General features: G+C 38.4%; 1 protein-coding gene across 3 annotated transcripts in view; it reads left to right on the plus strand.

Moving 5' to 3' along the window:
* The window catches only part of LOC139723324 (sorcin-like), a 38,301-nt gene that overhangs the window by 500 nt on the left and 13,314 nt on the right, over positions 1 to 24,487 (plus strand). For all 3 annotated transcript variants that reach the window (XM_071634585.1, XM_071634587.1, XM_071634586.1), the window contains exons 2-8: positions 1,375 to 1,443; positions 9,010 to 9,048; positions 10,508 to 10,577; positions 14,793 to 14,836; positions 18,271 to 18,418; positions 19,578 to 19,691; positions 20,321 to 20,379. In XM_071634585.1, the coding sequence (XP_071490686.1) occupies positions 1,384 to 1,443; positions 9,010 to 9,048; positions 10,508 to 10,577; positions 14,793 to 14,836; positions 18,271 to 18,418; positions 19,578 to 19,691; positions 20,321 to 20,379 (534 nt within the window). In that variant the 5' untranslated portion in view covers positions 1,375 to 1,383. The remainder of the gene's footprint in view (positions 1 to 1,374; positions 1,444 to 9,009; positions 9,049 to 10,507; positions 10,578 to 14,792; positions 14,837 to 18,270; positions 18,419 to 19,577; positions 19,692 to 20,320; positions 20,380 to 24,487) is intronic.

Consider the following 24,487-nt stretch of genomic DNA (forward strand, 5'->3'; position numbering starts at 1 on the left):
TTGAAAAATTAAAATGCTAGATTCTAGATAACTAATCTATACACAGCCCAGTCGCTGTACATGGTACGTCTGCGCATAGCGTAGTAACAGCGTCTGGTCGGGCTAGATTCTAGAAAGGTTTTCTTGTTTTGTTTTGTTTTGTTTTGTTTCTGTCATGTCACATGTTAAAATGCCATGGCCTAATGCTTAAGACAAAGTTGAAGCATTTACCAACAAATCCTTCTTGGACTGACTCCACTGACAATACCAGCATGGATTCTACTCAGGTATCACATCATTTTGAAGGTTTTTATTAAGTTTGTTTCACATTGTTAACGAAAATAAAAACATGACAATTTGGTCTGCTTGCTGAAATGTGTGATAGATTCTATCACAGTTAGACCCTAGTATGGGGTATTTTACACTGATTATTCTAAGGTATAATAACAAAATGTCCATTTTTCAAATGGTTCAAGGGCATATTTCTAACTGTTAGTAGCATTGGAAGTAAGAAACTTCTAACAATCGACCAACCATCTTTCGCTTTTGACGCTACCCTGATAGTATTGTTTTTTTTTTTCCATTTTGTTCCCAGTCTTTTGGCAATTTTTGATGGACATGTAGAATCTTTGGTCTGCTCAGTCATCGTGATGTACAGTACATACATGTACAAGTACATGCAAATAATCATATACATGTAAAGAGATCTTGAAATGGGAAAAGCTCACTGCACTGTGTAATAAATGAACTCACAACCTGTGAAAATGGTAATGACTGAGATCCATATGGCTACGATTCATAGTCAAGATTTTTCAACAGCCAGCTGCCAATGCTCAGCTCAGTTGCACATGCATTAAAGGTGTGTGTCCATAGTCATAGACAACAGGAAGACACTTTAGAAATATATTCAAAGGAAATCAAACCAAATTCAAGAAAAGGGTCATTTCTCACAGCTGACTGAAACTTCTTTTTTTTTTCTTTCTTTTTTTTTTGTCATCAAGAAAGTCATCAGAGTACAGTGTATACTGTATAAATTATAAGTACCGGTATAGTATGTTAGTGAAAGTAAAGCTTCCCTAAATTCAGTTCATGCTAGTGAAGGCCGAGTATGTTATGTGCATTTGATGAAGTCCTACAGGTGTAGCATGAATTATTATTTATCATCATTATCATGATCTTTTTCACTATAATTGATGTTATGATTACTGATTTTACTTCTTTTATGGCTATAGATATATTTGTAGAAGTACTTGTACACGTAGTAGTAGTACTTGTAGTAGCGGCAGTAGTTAATGGGGTAGAAGAACTAGTGGGTTTATTGTGGAATCCTTATCACTTTATTACTGTCTGTTTTTAATGTTGCTTATTGGTGATTTCTTCATTTGATGTTCACAGACTGCAGACATGGCATACCCAGGTTATGGAGCTCCAGGCTACCCAGGTGGCTACCCACAACCAACCCAGGTACATGTACTTCATTTTAGTATGACACTCATTACACTGGGACACCAATTATTTAGATTGAGTTTTTATGACATTATTTTGAAGTGGTTTTTAGTCTATGTTGCATTGTTTGAAAAAAAAAAATGAAGGCATGCTTGGCTAACTAAAATGTACAGTGTATGAAATCACTGAATTGTTAGCTGGTACTAGCTTGTACCATGAGATGTCTACCCACAAACATGCCCAGGAACCACAGTTTGTTTATGACATAAATTACAGTGTGTTAGTATACAAATGACGCACATGTCTTTCGTGCATCAGTCGGAATATAGTGTGCATGCGGTAACTATGGAATTAGCCTAAACCCACGAGGGGAAGCCGAGTGGGTTTAGGCTAAATTCCATAGTTACCGCATGCACACTATATTCCGACTGATGCACGAAAAGACATGTGCGTCGTCTGATTTATAGAATGGGTAATTTTCTCGTCAAAAACCCATTTTTCTATCGTGCTACCGGATGACAAAATTACTGGATGCAGTTCCTTTTGGCTTGCCGTAAACGAGCATGCATCAGTTTTTACTAGACGCACGGCCAGCCATGCATCAGTATTTACTGGACGCATGGCCAACCTGAGTGCGCGAACGCTTGCTTAGTGTGAAAACCTTTGTTACAAGTACGCGTACTCTTGCTACAAGTGCGCGATAACATGTTTACCACTGTGACTCAGCGTACGTAGCGTGCGGCCAGTAAAAATCAACACATAGCTCTCGACCAATCAGATCGCAGGATTCTCGCTACCCATTCTATAATAATTGGTTTTGGGGTGTACCTTTAGGTACCCAGGTGGCCACCCTCAACCAGCCCAGGTGCAATGCACTGCACATTTTAATAGGACACAAATTATTTTGTGTTTAGTTAGTGTCGGGTGTGCCACGAGGAACTCAGATGTTTACCCATGAATTTGCCCAGGGACCACATCCATTGAGACACAAATTACAGTGTGTTAGCTGGAATCTGACCCAGATGTCTACCCACAACCTACTCACTGTACGAGATACGTCATCAACTTCAGCTGTATGGTGCGCCTTGCCCGAGCAGAAACTAGAGCACACACTTTAGTGTGCGTATGCAAACCTCAAAACATGCGCAGCTTGAACTCCAAAGTTCATTGACCCTACCTGCCAACATATTAGGAATCCTTCATAAGATCCATACAAATTTCAAGATTTAATCATTTGTTCCTTGTGCCATCCTCAACTTTTCCTGCAAGTTTCATCAAAATCTGTTTACTACTTTTTTTGAGTTATTTTGCACCCAGACAAACTAACAAACAAACAAACACCAATGAAAAAAACAACATAACCTCCTCCCTTGGCGGAGGTAATAATGTAACACGTTGGCATGTACGGTATATGCCCTTAGTGATGGATCCACACTGCCCTACTTTGGCAAAAGGAAGCAAGTGACAAAAGTGACATTTCTCGCAAAAGAGCAAAATGTGTCTGTCATTTACACTGATGTCAATGGACTATCATGATGTCTTATCTAACATATCTCTTTAATAGTAGGATGAGTGTTTCTGCATGAAATTTGGCCTGGAAGAAGTGCTCATTATGTGAATTATGAAAACATCAATATCTAAAATTCGGATGGTATGTCACTTGCTTCCTTTTGCAAAAGTAGGGCAGCATACATATACAGCAGCCTGGTACATTTACTGTACTGCATACAAGTGGGTGTGAGAGAGACCCAGTTAGACTGCAGTGCTGGGGGGGGGGGAGTTTTTTGTATTGGACTCATTTGCATGTATGCTGCCCTGAATCCTTTGATAATGAGTTACAGCGCCTTGCCATTCAGCACCTTGCCATTTTGCTAACTTGGCAACTTATTACAGATCGCCATACACAAGGAAAAAGTGCATATCATCTGAAAGTGGACAAAATTGTTCTTTCTTTTTATAGATTAAGAATACTAAAGTTATGATGTAACACGCATGAAAGACTATATCTTAATTTATGGCACTGATTCTGTGGTGAAAAAATGAAATACAGTCACACTTTTAGGGGCCAAAGGTACCAGTTTTTGTGCCTTCATGAATCCTCAATATATAGTTTTGCTGACAATTAAGTCATTTTACGCTAGGCGCAGGGCAAGAACATACAAATGTTATGCCACCATTGACTATAGTTGTCCAATTTCTTTCAAAATCCTGTGAATAGATGGAAGCACTCTGATTGGCTGGAGTATTCAACCTCTGCTAGGTTCAACAAACTTCTTTCAAAAACATTGACATTGTGGAGTGGTTTGTGCTAATTCTATGTTGTAAAACTTGCGACCTAAATTCTACTTGTGCTTTAACTTAAAAGAAAGAAAAAAAAAGGAGAAAAATCCTAGCTCTACAAAATTTATTGTTAAGTGTAATCAGCAAAATGGCCTTTATTAGTCCTGCAATTTTAACAGGTCCAACATTATTGTTTTTGTGTTGGCTAATATGTAATTTCCACCAGTGTAAGCACTTTATTTTAACACACTCTTCACCAAGGGCTGTTCATTGCAGTGGAATGTAGCACTGTCACACGTTTTATGTAAATACTGAGTATTCTAGGAGATTATCACATATTTCCTGCAGAATTCAGAATATTTCCCACTGGTACTGTCATTTTCATCAAAATCTAGCAAAGTTAGATTCTAGAAACTAATTGATGTATAGATAATTAGTGCTTGTTTGAAGAGAGCTCCTGTTCAGATCAGTTAAGACTGAAGAAGAACCACCGTAAGAGCCCCCATCCCCCAACCCAGAATTCCATGGCACTATAACTGTTTGGGGGTTTTTTCTGACTTTCATACACAATGATTATAAATCCACCAGAATCTGTCCCTGTCATAAATTGGAATTATACATGTATGTGCTGTTAAAGGGGAAATCCAGTCCAAATATACCTGGTAAGTTAGTTTGATCAAGAGTGAAATCTTAAGAGTTCAACAGTATTTTTTTTTTTCAATTCCTGGTGAATAACTTCAGAATAATGATCAATTAGATATATCAGGATGTGAGCCTCGGGCATAATTGCGTTTTTAAGTGAAAAATTGGAAGTTTCCATATTTCATGTACAAATAATTTGGCAAGTTGTGAGGGGATGGTCAACATGCTCACTTTGCCATTTGTTCATATTGACTGTTCAAGAACTGTTTCCTGAAAAATTAAGTTTAGCAAAAAAAGCTGCTGAAAACTGCTTATCCAATAAAGGCGAGCCAATGGAGTAAAATGGAGTCAAAAGGGGCCTGAGCTTTCGATCCTAGCAGAATCTTCGTCAGCCTCCAACGCAGATTCTGCTGGGATCGAAAGCCCCGAAGATTCTGCTAGGATCGAAAGCTCAGGCCCTTTTTTGACTCCATCCTGAAAAATTAGTGAAAATTTGAAATGTCATAACTTCCCCATTTTTCAAATAATTTCAATCAAAACTTTACCATTAAACTTGTAATAATTTACTCTTTCTTATCAGATTATCTTACTGTATATTTGGACTGGATTTCCCCCTTAAAACTCCCAAATGGCAGTTGCACATTTGCTTTAACCAGGGTTCAGAGGTCAGAAGGGAAGAAGGTAGAGGAAATGGGAGCAATGACCCGATGAATCCAGGCTGCTGAAGGTGATTGAGAGTGTGGCTTTGAATGTGGTCCTGTTCCAGATAGATCAAGTACATTTTGTGGTTGCATCTTCACTGGACATTTGACCTCAATAGAACTCTAACATCCTTGTGTTCTCCGACATCCTCGTTGCTGGTTTAGTCATGCACGTACACCGCTTTCCTATTTAAATAGAGATGGGAGTGGCAGAATCCTGTTCATCCACAGTTTGTTGCGTGTACGAAGTACAATGTAAAGAGCAATTGGAGTTGATATTAGCCAAAGGGGAATGAAATCCAAATGCAAATGGATTGAGTGAATGCAGCAAAATTACGGACACGTATTATAACACAGCAAATTTTGAAGAAAGTTGGACAATCCATTGAAAAACAAAGAATTTGCATAGTTTCAGTGCAGCCATCGCTGGATAAGAGGAAGTCCTTCTACAGTTTGTGACATCATGCACGGACGGTGATATACAATGTAAAGAAAATGTACAAAGGGAATTCCACAAGTTTCATTTTTCTTTGATTTGTTCCTGGCTATAAAGATGTAACATTATTCCCTTGCTTTCTGAAAGAGGTACAGGTACAAGTGCTCTTTCATTATGCCAGAAGGGTGAAAGGGGTGGCACTTAACTTTTTTTTTAGCTAGCCAGGCGGACTACTTAGAATCAATTTTGACACTGAAGCAATATTTTGGCTAGCCAGATGGACTAGTAACTTCAGAATTTTACGATTTTTAGCTAGTCCGACGTGATTTCGGGAAGCCAATGGCCAGCGGACCATCGCCAATTTCGAACCTTGTGAAAATATGTTGAATTTCTTTTGATTCTTATACTCAGGCAAGCATCTTTGGGAAATGCGTGTTGTAGCAAAATCAAACTGTCCTCAATAGGGTAACATGTCATACAACTGTAGTTGCATGTGTGCACCACATTGTTTACACTAAGTTCATATAGGGCGAATTCTTCTGGCGTGATGAGTTGAAACGCATCTTTGCCATGACCCATCATTGTCATCGTCCATTTTTTGATGTGGGTGTGTCCCCGATAGCAGGGGTGGCTGGATTTACCTCAAACTCACAGTAACCTACCGCCCTCACACCTTCTCGCCATGTCGCTCGTTTTAGGGCATCCTTCTTCCAACCTTCCCAAGCTCCTACTCCACTTGCTTCTTCCACGGCTTCTTTGGTCGTCCCGTGACCAAAGCATGAAAGGTGCTGCCGACTCTTTGGAAGAGTTTTGTAGGATTGTCGTGCACAATTTTAAATACAAGTAACGGGATTTAGATTATGTGATGTGATTGTGATGGAAGCATTGACCAAAGTCAGTCCCAAAATTGGAAAGAATTCTATAAAAAAGTAAGGAAATTAATATTGCTTTGTGCTCAGCCTAAAGTTACTAACCCGTTGAGGACAGGCTTATTTTGCTACAACACGCATTCCCCACAGACACTTGCCTGAGTATACTCGGGACTTGTCCTCAATGGGTTAAATGATTACTGTACATATTGAGAATGATTTCTTTCTCTGTTCTACTTAAATTCTTACTTTCCTGAGATAGTTCTGGAAGCAGTTCATGCCAAAACTGGTCTCTATTGTTTGACCTTTCCGTCTATGCATAGTTAGCACTCTACCATGATTTGGATATAAAGTCATATAATATTTGTGGAACATTACACGCAAAAACAGGGCCAAAAGTTTGAGGCGGTCTGAATGACATCATATTGTTGTTGCATGGCGTGATGCAATTGCTGAAATGTGACTGTGCACCACAAAATGAACAAAAAGTCCCACACAGTGATTTTGTGTGAGGACTGAAAATACAGTAGGTGAAATGGGTCAACCTAACCAATCTTGAGTTTTTCATATTTTCTGAAAGAGCAAGTCTTTTTCTATATTATATGTAAGTTTGGGATCATAAAACAAACAGGAACTTGTGTTTTCAGCAGTTTTTCTAGAACACTTTTTGGTGGAATAGTGTGATTAGTTGTTTCTCATAGAACCCTCTACCCTTCCCATTTCTCAAAAACCCTGTTCATACACTTCACTTTCAACTCCAATAAAGTTGGAGAGAATGATGCTAAGTAATTCATTGAAAGTTGGTATTAATCATGGACAGAATGTGCTAATGAAGCAGTCTTAATTTCAGCTTAATCTGATAATTCCTTCATTGTTGTTGCTCCCGTGGTCAACATCCTGTTTTTTGTTCAATTCATCCCACAGCTGGCATAGCATGGTACGTAGAGATTAAGAGCTTGAATACACCCTGTACTTCAGAGCCTGTTTTCTCAGTTCACACTTTCCAGAGTGTATCCTTTCTTTCCAGTATTTAGATAGGTGAGGAAAGTCCATTTGAATTGAGTTATATATCATTTTAAAGCTTAGAGTCTGCTCTTTCAGAATCTTCTCTTATCTAAAAATCAATGTCTGGTGACTTTTTGTTCGTTTTGTGATGAAGGGTCACAAATGGTATTGAATGCTGTTTTGGTTTGCTCTGTTTTTTTGTTTTGTTTTTTTTTTTTGGTCAAAATCAAATACTGATTCAAGAGACAGGTTCCAGTAATGACTGTTGATAGAAACAAACAAACCAAGCAAGCAAACAAAGAGTAGACCACAATTCTTTCATCATAATTTGAGAGCGTTTTAACATGAAAAATCTAACCAAGGATATCCCAGCAAAACCACAGTCACAAAATCAATTTCGAACCAAATAATTATGAATTCTGGATGCTCCATCCTGTTTGAATCAAAACATGATTTTGCAAAAAGCAATATGTGCATCCTGCCTGCCCTTGCCCCCCCCTTTTTTTGTTTGAAATGAAGGTGTTCATCTGCTATGAGTTTCCTCATCTGCCATATAGCCCATGGTATCAGAGAAACAACAATGTACAGTTTAACACCAACCTCACTTCCTCTTGTAACCTTCTGCAGCCATGCGCGCTAGACTTCCAACATCGCAAAAAATATAAAAGCTCTCAGATTTTGTGCATTGCCAGTCAGTGTGTCTCACACATACCCCGCTGTCGGCAATCTCAGTGTTTGAAACAACTGCTGTACCAGGGATTTGTCGGGTTTTTATTTACACGAGGTGGATACGAGGAGAGCCTTTTTTACAGCAATGGATCCCTTTGGTTTTGCCAAGTCGGCTCTGAAGTCTATGTCAGAAACGCACGATGCAATGGTTAAGTCTATGACCGCAGGACCCTACCCACCGCTGCCGGCGGCGGTGCCACCAGTGGTACCACCACCAGCAGTGCCTCTGGCGGTGCCTCCAGCAGTGCCGGCAGCAAATCCAGCATACCCGCCTACCCCTGGTTACCCCGCTGCTCCACTATCAGGAATGGTAACGGGGATGTTCCATGACTTTCATCACACATTTTTTTTTTCTCAATTGGTGGCTACTCTTGTCAGATTTGGACAGAAGTGATCTTTTTTTTTCTTTTCCTGAGCTCTTATGAAATATACAAAACCACAATCTTCTTTGATATGCACCAAGAGAAGTATTGTTCATAATTTATGATGCTTTGTTTTAAAGGGGCATTCCAGACAATTTTCATAATTTCACATCATGTAGCACATAAATCTCCAGCTCCATGTATAGATTCGTGGAATTTATTGTGGTCCTTGAGCAGAGAAACCAATAGACTGAAACAAATTACAATGAACAGTGTTGATGACATCTGAGCCTTAAGTCTGAAAATCATCCGGAGGTCCCCTTTAAAAGCGCAGGTAATATTTGATACATACATTGTACAACCTGTATATCATGCGGCTCCCACTCATTTTCCTTGATATTAGAAGTCATCTTTAGAGGTCATACAGAAAACTTGTGGATAGAGGGTCAGAGCTGTGTAGAAGAGATGTATATGACAATCCAAATTCCTTTTCTTTTCATTTTGTTTTAATGTCTCCTCCATGGCCACCGCTTCCATCCCAACCCAACTTTGTGCACCAGGATCCCCTCTTTGGTTATTTCTCTGCTGTTGCAGGACAAGTGAGTATGGTTTGTTTGTTTGTTTGTTTTTGTAAATTTTTTGTGTACTCTGCTGATTCACGAAGTAGGACCTGAGCCCTATTTCTTAAAGCTGTGTGTAAAGTTATGAACAACTTATGAGCGACTGGTGATCAGTTCTTGCGCTAAATTATTGAAATTCTGGTAAGTAAAGCACATCACAACTGATCACCAGTTACTCATACAGTGTAAGTTGTTCGTAATTTTACTAGCAGCTGTATGAACCCCCCCCCCCCCCCCCCCCCCCCCCCCCCGGGCCCTGTTTCATGAAGCTGTTACGCACGACTTTACGAACGACTTAAATATGGCAAGCCAAGTGGTTTTCCTAGTCATTGTTAATTTCACCAGCTAAAGTTGAAATTTGCAGATGATAACGATCATTCTTATATGTCACACAATTTTAGCTGAAAGTGTATTTTGGCCCCAATGTGGATGAAATAGTGACATGCAGTCGTACTTTGTCAAAATGTAAGGAAAAGAGACATTGGCGCACATATTGGCACTTTATATTCCAGTCAGTCGTAAAGTCATGTGTAACTTTACAAACAACTTTACGAAACAGGGCCCTGTGGGGAACAACCTCGCAAGTGGTTATCAAAATTTGTGATGTGAACCACACTGTAGGAATGAGGTGAAGTATTAAAAAATATCTTTTTGAAAGAATCTACAGTAGCATATTCCTATCTTGGGTGCAGCATACAGTGCTTGATAGAAAAATGTTATGGTAGGCAATATTTTTTAATTATTCATTTTGCGAATATCCGTTGACTAGCGAAATTTGTGAAATTAAAATAACCATCAAATATGCCTCATGTGTTTATACTATAAAACACATTTAAATCCTTGGTATTAAAACTCAGGGGCATGGGTCTTAGCAGATCTATTAGTTATAAAATTTTTCAGAAGGGCCTATTCAGTGGAAGTAGAAGTAGAAACATACATGATCATAGAGTAAGATAGAGAACAGCAGAGACATACATTGTAATGATCAGCAAGGTAATTGAGCTATTTCTTACCGCAAATTTTTCTGGGAAAAGAGTTGTGTGATTTTGTTTTTGTTTTTGTTTTATCAAAGATGTTTTCTTTCTTGAACTGTTGTCATTTGCCATAATGCATACCTGCAGCAGTCATAAAATTCTTTGCATGTTATACCTAGTAATGTGATAACAGCCCTATGGGCAAGTAAAAGCGGACTCTAGAATTATATTGCAGCTGTCCAAACATTGCAGTAAATAATTCCCTCAGATTCATTGCTGTCTCTGTCTTTGAGAAGATACCCAATTACAGAATATATGTATTATATTATATTATATTATATTATATTATACTATATTATATTATATTATATTATTATATCATACTATATTATATCATACTAATACATTTACATTGTATTTATGGTTGATGTTCCCCTTTGATACTTATTATGATAAAATTACAGGATGGGCAGATAGACCAGAATGAGCTGCAACAATGTCTGTCCTCTTCTGGAATATCTGGCTCCTATCAGCGTAAGTTCATATTAAAACATTTTTTTGGGTTCTTTTTTTTTATTAAAAGGAGAAAATCACTCATACCCATGGACACAGAATTATGCAAACAGTATTTGCATGACATCTGTTCAGTGACTCCCCCCCCCCCTTTCTTGAATACACTAAAGATCTGTTCTGACGTTCACATGCATTTTTTGTCTTGTTGCTCATTTGTTGTGTTTGTTTGTGTTTGTGTGCTGAGGGGCTTTCACACTGGGTCTGCGTAGAGTTGAGTAGTGTTGTGTACCTACTGCACCAAAATTGGCCGCATGTACTCAAAGTAATTTGGACTTTGACTGATGTTATTCTTTCTCTCGCCATAATGCATACCTACCGTAGTCATAACATTTTTTCATGTGATACCTAGTTATGTGATAACGACCTTATGGGCAATCGAAAGAGAACTCTAGCATTGTCTAGCAACTCGAGCAAATGACTGCAAGAATGCAAAAAAGAAGTGTTTGGGTATGTCCTTGGGTCTCAAAGGATTTGCATCACTCTCATAGAGAATAGCATATTTTTGCTTAGGCATCTGTTGGCATTAGATAGCGTAGTGTTTTATATAATATTGCTTAGGCATTAAGTTGTGTAGTGTTACATGCTATTGCTTTAATAGGCATGGCATACAGTAGGTTAGTGTTGCATATCTATTTGTTTCCCGTGCTCTACACCAAAGCATGCAAAAAAAAAAAAAAGGTAATTAAAACATGTTGAAGATTTTTTTCATGTACCTTGTGTACTCGTTTGTGTCACTCAGCGTATTATTACATAGGCCAGTGTACAGCACAGCCACAGCCTAGAGTAGCATAAGCTGTGTGATGCAGTCAGTATAGTAGCTCTACTACGCATCGCCCACCCTTTTTGAAACCGACCGCATAGTTTTTGCGCATAGAACGTTAGTACGCACTGCACTGCGCGCAGAGCACTTAAGAATGTATTGACTTTGACCGTTGAAGAGGATGTGTGGGAAAACGCAAAAATTCACTGTTCATTAATGGTTGTAATCAAGGACAAAATTTCAAATGAATATTTTAAACGAATTGTAATATAATGTCAGGATGCATTTTCTAAAAAGCTTCGTACAACACGGTGTTCATTGCAACTCGATTTGTGTGCGTTGTCAATGCAAAAACAGCGGTTGATCTAAAAAAGGAGTGGCACCGCGGGAAGCTGATATGAAGCCATGCAAGTTCGACTGCAATATTTTTGCACTGAAACTTCGAATTGAGAAGGGAGCAACGGCATTTGATAGTGCTGGATTTTCTCAATCACGTAGGTCAAGTTTTTACATGAATTTCAGTGTTAAATATTCTTCTCAAGCAAATAAAGATTAGGCGGTCAATGTGTAGTAGGTCCAACCATACCCAGCATTCTGTAACTCTTTGCAGGTTGGGTGTGAAAAGCCCCTTGATAATCGGCTTTCACATCAGTTGTGCATTGTGGCATGCCAACTACTCAGTAGTACACTGTACACCAAAAATAGGCTGCATACCGGTACTCACAAAAGAAATACTGAAGAAATTAAGCCATTGCAGGAATGAGAAGAAGTGTTTGGGCAAACTCTGAGATACAGTCTCAAAAGGATTACTGTGAAGTAAGATATTTTTTGTGGCATGAAAGTTTTGTGCATTGGAGTCCTTTGGAATATTGTTAGGTAATAGACCTGCAAGGGCAGAGTAAGCCAGGCATAGTCGGTACTCAACCATGCGCAACTCTAAGCAGGCCCTGTGTGAAAGCCTCTTAACTCTATATGTGCCATGGAGGAAACCCCCCATTTGCCACTCTATTCCGAGACACCAACGTAGTCATGCATTGAGAAAATATTGATTTTCAAATCTATATATAACTTTTTAAGATTTTTGTTGGATTGTAGATGAAGTGAGCAAAGTTGTAGAGAAAATGCCAAGCTTTGCATTGATGTAAATTCTATGACAAATCTGTAATTGCTTTTCTTTCAAATGCCTTGTAGCTGCATTGCTGTAAATGTATGACTTATGCACACAAAGTAGTGACAGAAACTTCAAATTTGCATGCAAATCCAGTATGAAACACCTCTTTGTTAGGCAATCTCATTATAAAATGCAAGCTGTATACGAGAGGAACAGAATCGAGACAAACAATTTCATTTTACTGTCGCATTTGGCGATTCATCGATCGGTTTGGGCAGGTTTGTGCGTTTGAGCGGAATATGCGAAGTTGGCATGCCGTCAACTGAGTCGGACATGCGAACATGGCACATAAAGAGTTAAGGGAACAAGAATAGGATCAAACCATGCACAAGGGAGCCGGAAGGCGAAGGTGGGGGGAGGGGAGAGGGGGGTGAGGGGAGGGGAGAGGAATGTGGGTGAAGGGTTTGGGGGAAGGATCTGTATTACAAATAGTGGTACAGAGAGGAATTAACAATACATTCAAAGGGAAAGGAGAATTTTTTTTTTCAGGTACACTGTAGTATTGATTCTTGTATTGTTCAATTTGCTTTACTGTGTGTAATAAGTTCAAAAAGGAAGACTTCATTGATCTGCATTTTATCATCAATGAAATCATTGTACAGGTATTCTTTTGTTGGCAAAATCATTGAGTAAAAGGTCTTTAGGAGTTTATATTAATTTTGGTGGGGAAGGGGAGTTTTGGTCTGTGGAAAGGAATTAATTCACTTTTGTAGTGTATTGCGCAACATGAGATGTTATTGTATAGTATATTTGTTTTTTAAATTCATCATTTAAAATAGAATGTGTACCATTGAATTAAGTGGGGAAAACAAAAAAAAATAATATGGGGAGGAAGAAATTTATGTGTGTGCATGATCATTGCCAAAAAAAGTGTGTGTGTGTGTGTGTGAACTGTGTGCATGTGCTTTGCACAGAGAAATTGACGCGGAGCGATATGAGACACCATTTAGCACTGACAACATGCATGTAATTTGTGCTGGCAGATAACTGAAAAACTTTGCTTGCACATACACATACACTTTGTAGGTACAAGCCTAATACACCAGAAATTACACACACAATGAGTGTAGTTACAATGGAAGGCCATGTCAATGCTACATGTTCTTTCTTTAAGGTGTGCTTGTGATGAAAGTCATTCTGCCTTGTGTGTGTTCCCCCCCCCCCCCTTCTTTTTAGGGGGGGGGGGGGGTGGGGGATGAAAGGGGTCGTTTCTGGAAACTTGCTGGTATGTTTCTGTCTATGCGCAAGTTAAACTCGCCCAACAGTTATTTGCTATGGCAGGAAATCACTTTGGAAAAAAAAAATGGTGCAGTATCAAGGTCACATGGCAAGACTCATCCACACGAACATACTCAGTCAGAGGCATTAGTTTTTGCATAATATGTGGAAGGAGATGTTCCCAGTGTGAAGTATGACACACATCAAAATAAACAGGAGTCAAAATGTGAATAATTTGAATATTTATTTATTTTTTTAAACATAAAAACCAAGCTGTTCAGCTGTTTTCGTGTGGGTGATATTGATACTCGAGTTGACCATGTGATATGTCGCTCAACTACTTATCTAAATCCATACATCCCTTCAAGAACTCTCTGATCTGCTTTTTGGAATCTGCTCCCATTGAACTCGAGAAGAACCAAAAGATATGGTGAAAGGACATTTGCCTGTTATGCAGGTCCAGTCCTTTGGAACTCTCTCCCCAAGTCACTCAGATCTCAAACAAATCTATAACACTTCAACAACAAGAACAAGAAGAAGAAGAAGAAGAAGAAGAAGAAGAAGAAGAAGAAGAAGAAGAAGAAGAAGAAGAAGAAGAAGAAGAAGAACAACAACAACAACAACAAATTGAAAATGCACTTATTTTGTGTAGACAACAACCATTCAATATTTCACAAGTACTAAATTTTAACTATAAACTTTATGTACTAAAGTCTGTTGTTTGTAAAGCACTTACTGTAAAAGTGGAAATTTTCGCGGTGTTCAACTTTTCGCGCATTTCGCGCAACCAGACACTAGCGCGAAAATAAAAGCATGCGAATATTTTTGCTTGCCATATGTGCCTGTGGATGATGTCTTGATTCCGCGGAATTAAAAACACGCGAAACTCTTCCGACCCGGCCAAGCGCTAAAAATTAGTCACGCGAAAATATCCACTTTTACAGTAATCTAATCTGTGTTGTATTGTGGTATATAAAAATATTTTATTGTGATTATTATTTACATTTCTTTTCTTCCTGTCTTCCAGCCTTCAGTAAAGATACCTGCATCCTGATGATCAACATGCTTGATGTATCCTTTGACTATGTAAAAATTTGACTTGCAGTTTGGTACTCTGAAGGCTCATTATTTCAAAGGTTGGTTAAGCCATATAATGAAATATGGTTTGTAATTACCAGGGTTGGTTATTCCGAAGGCTTGTTAGCCAAAAAAAATTAATAAGATTTGGCTGTTCTGAAAGTTAGTTTATCTGAAAATTAAGTAAGGTTCATAATTCTGAAGGTTTGCTAATTCCAAAATGGAAAAAGTTTTGTTGTTCCGAAGGTTCATTAATCTGAAAATTCAAAATAAAAAAGGTTTGCAATTCTCGAGGTTCATTTGTATGTATCTTTTCTTCCATTTTTGGATTAACAAGCCATATTTCATTTTCAAATTCGCAAACCATAATATATTTCATTTTCAAACTCACAAACCATATTTCATTTTTGGATTAACCAACCTTCAGATTAATGAACATCCCATAAACATTACAGTTTTCCCCCCGGGAGCTACTACACATTCCTCTGTGTGTGTTGAAAGGGTTTTAGAGTAATCCTCAGACATCATCCTATGCGTTCAAAAGTTAGGGTTTTTTTTTTTGTTTTTTTTTTTCGTTGCTTGTTTCTTTGCATGGGTTGTGCAGTCATATTCTGTGTGATGTGTGTTTTGTACTAAAATCCAAAATTTGTGAATCATTTTAATGAATACCAAATCATCCAGACAGTGGTATTTGGCACAGATTTGCAGTGGCTGATACTTTGGAGCTGTCCTTGTTTTCTGAACAGAAGAGTTCCATAGGGAATCTATTCCAGTGCATGATATGAATCTTTATTCCTCTGTACATCAACCGTTCTTTCTGTTGCTTAAACTTTGTGTTAAATACTTTGAAACTACCTTTAGTCATGGTTTTCATTGTTGTAGTGATTTTTTTCTTTCTGAGATGAAAATTATAAGGAAGTAAATAAATGCAATAGAGATATCAAGTAAATATGGACATATTAGATCTATAGAGTAATAAGACGGAGGAATTGATAAATAAGGAAGTAAATATATGAAATAAAGATAAGTGGATATTGACTTAAAGATAATAAAAAGTTTTGGTACCTCAAAAGCTTCCCTGAATTTCCTTGTCTTGGTTTGTGTTTCAGGTTAAAGTACGTTGTCTGTGAGAATTACTCGCCCCAAAGTGCTCTCATGTCTTAGTAATCATGCAATAATGGTTTCGTACCAGAGCCAACGCTGTACAGCGTCGATAAATATTGTACGAAACCACTGACTGCGACCAGCAGCGTGCAGCCCATTGTACGCATAGCTAACTGCGACCAGCAGCCCCATACGCATAGCGTAATGGGGCTTCGCATTGTAGCATTCAGGATCATGACAGAATTAGTATCGCGGGTAAATGTCAACTTAAAATCCAACAATTTCTTCGATTTGAAGACTTACCAATTAAGTTAAAGTATTGAAAACAGGCTTCGAATAACGTTTGGTTCTGCCAATAGCCCCTTTCTGTTCGAATTGATGACTGAATGTGACTCGGTCGAGAGGACCTTGGGAGAGCTACTAGTACAATGTACATACACTGGATACCATGGCCAGCGGATGCGCACACAAACATCTTATCCGTTCATGGATTTGAAATTTGTGTGCATGTGATGTGTTCGCATGCACTGGCTGTAGTATTCAGTGTACTGTATGTAGCTCTCCTATAAAGGTCCTGTCGACCGAGTCACATTCAGTCGTCAATTCGAACAGAAAGGGACTATAGGCAGAACCAAACGTTGCCCGAAGCCTGTTTTCAATACTTCAACTTAATTGGTAAGTCTTCAAATTGAAGAATTTATGGGATTTTAAGTTGACATTTACCCTGCGATACTAAATCTGTCATGATCCTGAATGCTACAATGCGAAGCCCGATTACGCTATGCGTATGGGACTGCTGGTCGCTATGCGTATGGGGCTGCTGGTCGCAGTTAATTGCATGATTACTAAGACATGAGAGCACTTTGGGGCGAGTAAGTCTCACAGTGTTAGTTATATGAAAGGTACTTAAACCTGAAACACAAACTAAGACAAGGAAATTCAAGGACACTTTTGAGGTACCAAAACTTTTTATTATCTTTAAAGATGTGTATAAAAGTAAAGTTAAGGTTGAATTTATTAAGAAGGAAGTGAGTAAATGAAATAGAGATACCGGTACCCGGTAAGTGGATTAAAAAAGAGGTAGTACTTACACAGTGTAGCATCTAGGAATTAATTTTCAGGTCTGCACATGTGTGCATATCATTTTTAGGGAATTAAATTTGACAGAGATGAACTGTGTGTACTACATTGCGAAGTTATGGGAGGAGCAAACTCCCGAGCCTGCCATGCCTAAAAAAATGTCCGGATAATTCTTGTGCCCTCGCGTAAATTTGGATGGCTAGCAGTCGCCACACATAATTTCTGGTTTTGCCATGGCCACGTCTGAACAGAACTGCCTTACTGAACCTGCTACTTTCTTTATCAGTCTTATCATTTATAGCAGTGCTGTAATTATTCTCATTATCATCATCTTTATTATGTGATCATGGTAAGGGTAATGGTGACAAGGGTGATGGCAATAATTTGGCAGTAGTATGAAATAGAACATTTGAGACCCGCTGCAACAAAATTCGGGGGAGGACAATTTTCTGAAAATGACATGACATTATTCCCCTACTCTTCCACTTTAATGTCATATATTAAAATATAACATGACTTTAAATTACTTGGTTGTGGAGATATCGATGATTTTATCAGCGCGTGTCGAGTGGTTTAAAAAAATCAACGCTTCGAGAAAACCTCCTTCAAAGTTTTCCTTCCGACACTATCATGATCAAGGGGAAGCAAGACAGTTATCACCATTTGACAATAGAAGGTACACTCCTAGCAACCTCCGCGATGTTCATTCATGCTTAGCGCCAGCGGTCTACACACGACCAATCAGTAACCAGGATGCCACGCACTGACCAATGAGATCACTTCCTCGTTGCTAGGGGCGGAGTCTAGCTGCGGCAGTAAATCCAAATCTTCAGACACGTTTCTGTTCCGTTCAAAGTCGAAAAATCATGGCCCAGAAAAATGCTATTTTCTTGCCTTTCCTTTGATCATTTAGCTTCGATATTTCGGCAGATTGTAGAAGATACAGTAGACTACTAAATTATGTCAAAAACAGAAATCCGAACGTTTTGATGAAATTTGATGATCTGACTTCAAACTTGATTTTCTTGGCTCACCCGTCAGCGACTTTAGGATCCTTTTGTTGTAGCGGGTCACATTTATCCTATGCCATCTGTTAGATAGACTGGTCTGAAAGTCACAGGAATCGTTGATGTTGCCAAAATCAAGTGCCAATATCCTTGTAAGATCCTTTCCTTGACTCCAGGCCCACCTTGTCCTGTGTGTTGTCCTGCTCTGTTCTGTCCTATGCCGTTCCGTCCCTGTAGCGAGACTACTCAGGTAAGATGGGCTTCAACGAATTCAAGGAGCTGTGGGGGGTCTTGAACCAGTGGAAGCAGACCTTCATGACCTACGACCGCGACAGGTCCGGCACGATTGATGGCGGCGAGCTGGCCGCAGCCATGGGAGCCTTTGGTAAGATCACTGACATACAGGAGTGGCAAAAAGGGACAGTGTAAAGGACACATAAGAGACTTCCAAATCTGTGTTCCCACCACACACTATCTATCACCTGACCGTTATCAAAGACGCTTAACTAATAAGACATGAAAGTGCGCGCTAATCCTGTACAAAACAAATGGCCAGCACGCGGTCCTCATGCGTATTATGCGCATCACCTGAGACCACTCAGTCAACTTCAAAGACAGCGCGTCTCAGATGATGTGCGTCTGTGCCTGAGACGCGCTGTCTTTGAAGATGTTGTTGTTTATCAAGCGTCTTATTTGATTGTGAGATCATGTTGTTGCCAAATTTTTACCTCCACAAAATAATCCTTATTACTTTCAAATCTCGTTCTTCAAATCGATCCCCTTAATCGAAAAAAAGCTACAACTATAATTTTTAAATCTTTTTAAGATAATAAAAATACCACTACCTTTGGAAATGATTGATGTTCCTAGGTGTACTGAGTATGTACTTAGCTCTCTTTTGTATCTTCATGCAGGGTAGCCATTTTGTGTCCATTGTTATCGCGCGCCTTCGTATCTTCCTATCTCTACTATCTTTGCCCTTATTCTACAGACTTTTGAGGATCGCCTACAGCTCTTGATCTCTTGCTCAGTCATTTTCACTGCACAGTACTCTGCAATTGTGAATGAACTGTAAAAACACAATATTTTTGTGGCATGAAATTTTCGCGGCACAAAATTTTCCGGTGTTGCCTATAGCGTCCAATGCATGAAGTGTAGGCAAGACCTTTAGTGTGCATTTTAATTTCGCGAAACTCACGAAATTTGCAAAATTAAAATGCATGCAAGCGTTCCTCGTTTTACACTAACCATTTACGAAATTGTTGGGAAGTCCTGTTTCGTGAAAAATTAGACTCACTATTATATGGCATATACAGTAGTAGGTGTGTACTGCAGTCGGTTGTCGTATCCAACAGCCTTTTCCTCTCTCTTCCTCCCTTTGTCTCGCCCATTCCTACCATTCATATCCCCTGTGTGATATTCTTTTCTACTCTCGTTTCTTCCATCTCTCTCTCTTTTGTCTCACATTCTCTTTGCTCTCTTTTCTTTCATGTTACGTTATTCTCGATCTGCCTTTTTTCCCTTCCCCTGCCGTGCACCACCAGGCTACAGGTTATCTCCGCAAGCTATCGGCGCCCTCATCAGGCGATACTCGGTCAACAACCAGATTCCCTTTGATGCTTTTGTTGGTTGTGCAGTTCGCCTGAGAGCTCTTACGGGTAAGGTTTCTTGATTTGAAATGGTCTGCCGAGATTTTTGATTTCTGCACTGCCTCTACTTGGGCATAGGGTAGGGTTGTGAACCCGTTTCACACCCAGAAGATAAAACCAGAAGATGCCTTCCCATGGTTTAGTCGTGGAGGGTATAGTAAACATATTACCATACTATGGATGAATTTCTTTTCTTTTTTTCTTTTTTTTTTTGGGGGGGGGGGGTTTCTTGCAAAACAAATCCACATTTTTGTATGGTGTGTCAAACGATGAAATTGGTATTCTGTCTCAAAAATATTCAAAAGTAGGGCCACAAAAATGGGCGTGTATCAAGTCAAACATATGTTCAATATAAAAGAGGTAAAAAGTAAGAGGTTTTTAAAGAAAAGAATTGTTAACAAAAAATTCCCATAATTATATACAGTATATTGACATGATTTGGTTTGCCAGTTTTTGCCACCCTCCAAAATCCGGCATTTCTCGTGTAAATCCCTTTCCTTTGCATCATTATGATTGATGGGTTCAGGTTTTCGGATGGATTTTTGAAATGGACGTGTTGATGCTAGACTTTGCTCCAGCCTGTTCATGGATGATTTGTTTTGAATGTTTGGATATTTCTTTTCATAATAAACCTGCAGACTTCTTCAGAAGAAAGGACACTCAGCAAAATGGAACTGCCCTCATGATGTATGATGAGGTAAGTATTCCCTTGGAAAACTGGATATAAAAATTCGACATATTCTTCTTCTCTCCCTCTGAACCCCATTTCATAATCTTTGTTATAACTTGTATGGGTGACTGGCTGAAAACATGCAAGTTGGAGTCACTTTCATAATAGGGTCAAGTGTATACAAGGGCACCTGCACTTTGTATTGCAGAGGGGTTTACGAGGTGAGGATTCATGAAATGCAAATAGATTTTTTGTTGGGGTTAGTCTCAAACTCTGAAATATGTTACAAAGTTAGCTGCAGCCCACAATTACTTTGCTCTGCCGTAATATCATAAAGAACATTTTTCTCCTCTTATTGTGAGTTAATAGAAGGGTAGGTAGTGTTGATAAGTGTTTAAATTAGTGCTTTAGGATAACTGTTATCTTTCTGTGCTATCATTGACAATCCCTCCCCCCCCCCCCCGACTAATCCTAGACCCCCCCCCCCCCCAATAGTTGGGATTTTTACTGTTATAAATCATTACATAGTATGGAAAAAAATCCTAAAAATCATGTTTTAATGTACTTTAATAGGCATCAAAGTATGCACACATAAAAACACAACGGCACAAACATTAAAAAAAAAATTAATAATAATAGTATATTAATAAATCATGTATCATAATCATTCTAGTTTCCACACATTTGCCATTTATTGGGTGAATTTCAGAATTTTACTTTGTTGAATCTCTTTCATTAAAATTCATAATGCTCTTTCCTTATAAAAGATTTCTGTTGTCATTATTTACAATGCCAAGGGCAATTTCTGCCCCATCCAATTAATGTTCCTCTAATATTATAATTATCTTGTAAACATTTATTCATTTATTTTGGTGAAGGAATTGTATCATACAAATAACATATTATCCAGCAGCTCTCATCTCTTAATTGTTATTATCATTTTTTTTACTATAAACTTAGGGTTGTTAGAGTGATTCAGAGACAGTGTGGATCACATTTTGCCCTACACTGACAATGCTTAATGTCTTTTTGGCCGTGTAGTACCATATTTCTACTCTGTTTTCTTTTATTATGCACTTTGCTGGTGCCATTGTATCCACTCTGCAGCATAGATAAATACGTGCCATTGCGTAATCTGTGCGATAGTGATATGGCTTTGTGCAGTGGGCTTCAAACATTCTCTATATAGCATGTGTACATGCACGCATTAGACTATGTTTGTGTACGAATCTTTAGTTGAAGATCAAATCTTAATCAGATCCTAATACTAGTATTTCACACACTTTGTCTATTTGAGGTGTTTTTTTAGTAGAATGTTCTTGTTTAAGATAATGCTGTCTCTACATTTCAAAGCTTTTTCTCTGGGAGGGGGAGACAGAATTTCAGCTATAGAGAGCTTTGTAAAACTTGATGTCGCAGTTGGAGTAATGCTCTTCCCAGCATGCATTGCAACTACAGCAACTACACGCAAACATTGTTTGAGGAAGTTGTGTAGAAGGAATTGAGGAGTACATAATTTTTACATTTTTTTTCTTTCCCTGTCATATGCAAATATCATGCAAAAATTCAAATCAATTGCCTCCTTTGCAATTCTGGGTTATCAAATCGTGGTGTCATAGTCAAAAGGACAATACATCGAACTTGCTTGAAATCAAAATGTTTTGCCATTCATCAATAGATACCAGTACACAACATCCATAAATGACAAAAATGCAACAGTAATGGGAGGAAAGTTGGACATTACATTTAAAAACTTTTGATCATTAGAATGTTGGTAAATTATCCAGTTTTCAGTGTCTTAAGAGTAGTATCTGTGAGGAGATTGATTGACATCCATACTGTCATGATTTAATTAAATGGAAATTTCATCATGACTTAATTTTTTCTGCTTAGATCATGATATTATGTTGATTTGTATGAAAACATGAAAATGAAAGAAGTAAATCAGCAGAAACTGGAGGAAAAAAATCAGAAACATCAAACAATTTTCCATTTTGTTAAAAGGTTAGAGTATAAAACAGAGTGGCAACTCTATGTGTGATTTTAGGCGTTGAGCAGCTCTTTTGTTGCTCAAAATTTCACTAAGTTTCTTTTCTGTGAAAAATTTGAGCACAGACAAAACTTAGCTACTGACTAAGACATGTGTAAATGTATTTGTTGTATCATTTACTAAGAACTTGTCTATAAAAGAAAAAAATTTCATGGGAAAAATACAAAAATGTTGATTTTCTTTATATAACCAAATGTGACCGTGCATCACAAAACCAACAAAAGTTGCACCCCTTGATATTTAGTTGAGGACTCAGAAAAGGTGAAACAGGTCAACAAATTCAATCTTGAGTTTTCATATTTTCTGAAAGAGCTATTCTTCGACATTATTCCTAAACTTGGGATCATAAAATGAATGGGGAAACTGTTTTCAGCATTTATTATTTTTTTTGCAACCCCCCTCACCCGTTTTTTGTTGCTTTTTTTTTTTGGTATAGTGGCGTTATCAGGTATGTCTTAGAGGCCCCCTTTCATTTCTTGAAAATCCTTTGCACAATCTTTACTTTCAACTTGAATAACTTCTGAAAGGATAGTGCTACTGCTTTGAAAGTTGGCATTAATCAAGGACAGAATTTGTTGATAGAGTATGCTCAATTTCAAATTAAGCTGATAATCCCTTTATTGTCGTTGCTTCGATGGTTTACATCCTGTTTTTTGTCCCATTCATCGCACAGCTAGCATGGCTTGGTAAAAGATTAAATGCTCCCTGTACTTCAGAGCCTCTTTTCTCAGTTCACACTTATGCAGAGTGTGTGCTTTCTTGCCAGTATTTATGTAGGTCAGGAGAGTCCATTTGAATTGAGTTACACATTCAATTTAAAGCTTAGAGTCTGCTCTTTCAGAATTTCCTTAAAGGCATAATTTACCATTTGCAGATGAAACAAAAAACCAGCATTAGTGCTTTAAAATAGTTCTAAAATGTGAATAAGGGATAGAAACAACCACTGCAAAAATTTGAATCGGTAAAATTGATGTTAAAGATAATAAAAAGTTTTGGTACCTCAAAAGTTTCCTTGAATTTCCTTGTCTTAGTTTGTGTTTCAGGTTAAAGTACCTTTCATATAACTAACACTGTGGGACTTACTCACCCCAAAGTGCTCTCATGTCTTAGTAACCATGCAATTAACTGCGACCAGCAGTCCCATACGCATAGCGTAATCGGGCTTCGCATTGTAGCATTCAGGATCATGACAGATTTAGTATCGCAGGATAAATGTCAACTTAAAATCCCAAAAATTCTTCAATTTGAAGACTTACCAATTAAGGTGAAGTATTGAAAACAGGCTTCGGGCAACGTTTGGTTCTGCCTATAGTCCCTTTCTGTTCGAATTGATGACTGAATGTGACTCGGTCGAGAGGACCTTGGGAGAACTACCATACACTGAATACTACAGCCAGTGCATGCGAACACATCACATGCGCACAAATTTCAAATCCATCAACGGATAAGATGTTTGTGTGCGCATGCGCTGGCCGTAGTAGTCAGTGTAGTAGCTATCCCAAGGTCCTCTCGACCGAGTCACATTCAGTCATCAATTCGAAAAGAAAGGGACTATTGGCAGAACCAAACGTTGTTCGAAGCCTGTTTTCAATACTTCAACTTAATTGGTAAGTCTTCAAATCGAAGAAATTTTTGGATTTTAAGTTGCCATTTACCCGCGATATTAATTCTCTCATGATCCTGAATGCTACAATGCGAAGCCCCATTACGCTATGCGTATGGGACTGCTGGTCGCAGTTAGCTATGCGTACAATGGGCTGCACGCTGCTGGTCGCAGTCAGTGGTTTCGTACAATATTTATCGACGCCGTACGACGACGGCTCTGGTACGAAACCATTATTGCATGATTACTAAGACATGAGAGCACTTTAGGGCGAGTAATTCTCACAGACAACGTACTTTAACGTGAAACACAAACCAAGACAAGGAAATTCAGGGAAACTGTTGAGGTACCAAAACTTTTTATAATCTTTAAGTATTGTTAAATATACAAAATATGTTATAATCAAAATAGTTATAATAAGAATGTTTCTAGACAAAACCGTCTACAGTTACGGTTTATTGAGAAAATACAGATATCTCCTT

This window comes from Diadema antillarum, unplaced genomic scaffold (genome assembly GCF_040938485.1).
Source record: "Diadema antillarum isolate AM-2024a unplaced genomic scaffold, OU_Dant_1.0 scf00000186, whole genome shotgun sequence".
Lineage (NCBI taxonomy): Eukaryota > Metazoa > Echinodermata > Echinoidea > Diadematoida > Diadematidae > Diadema > Diadema antillarum.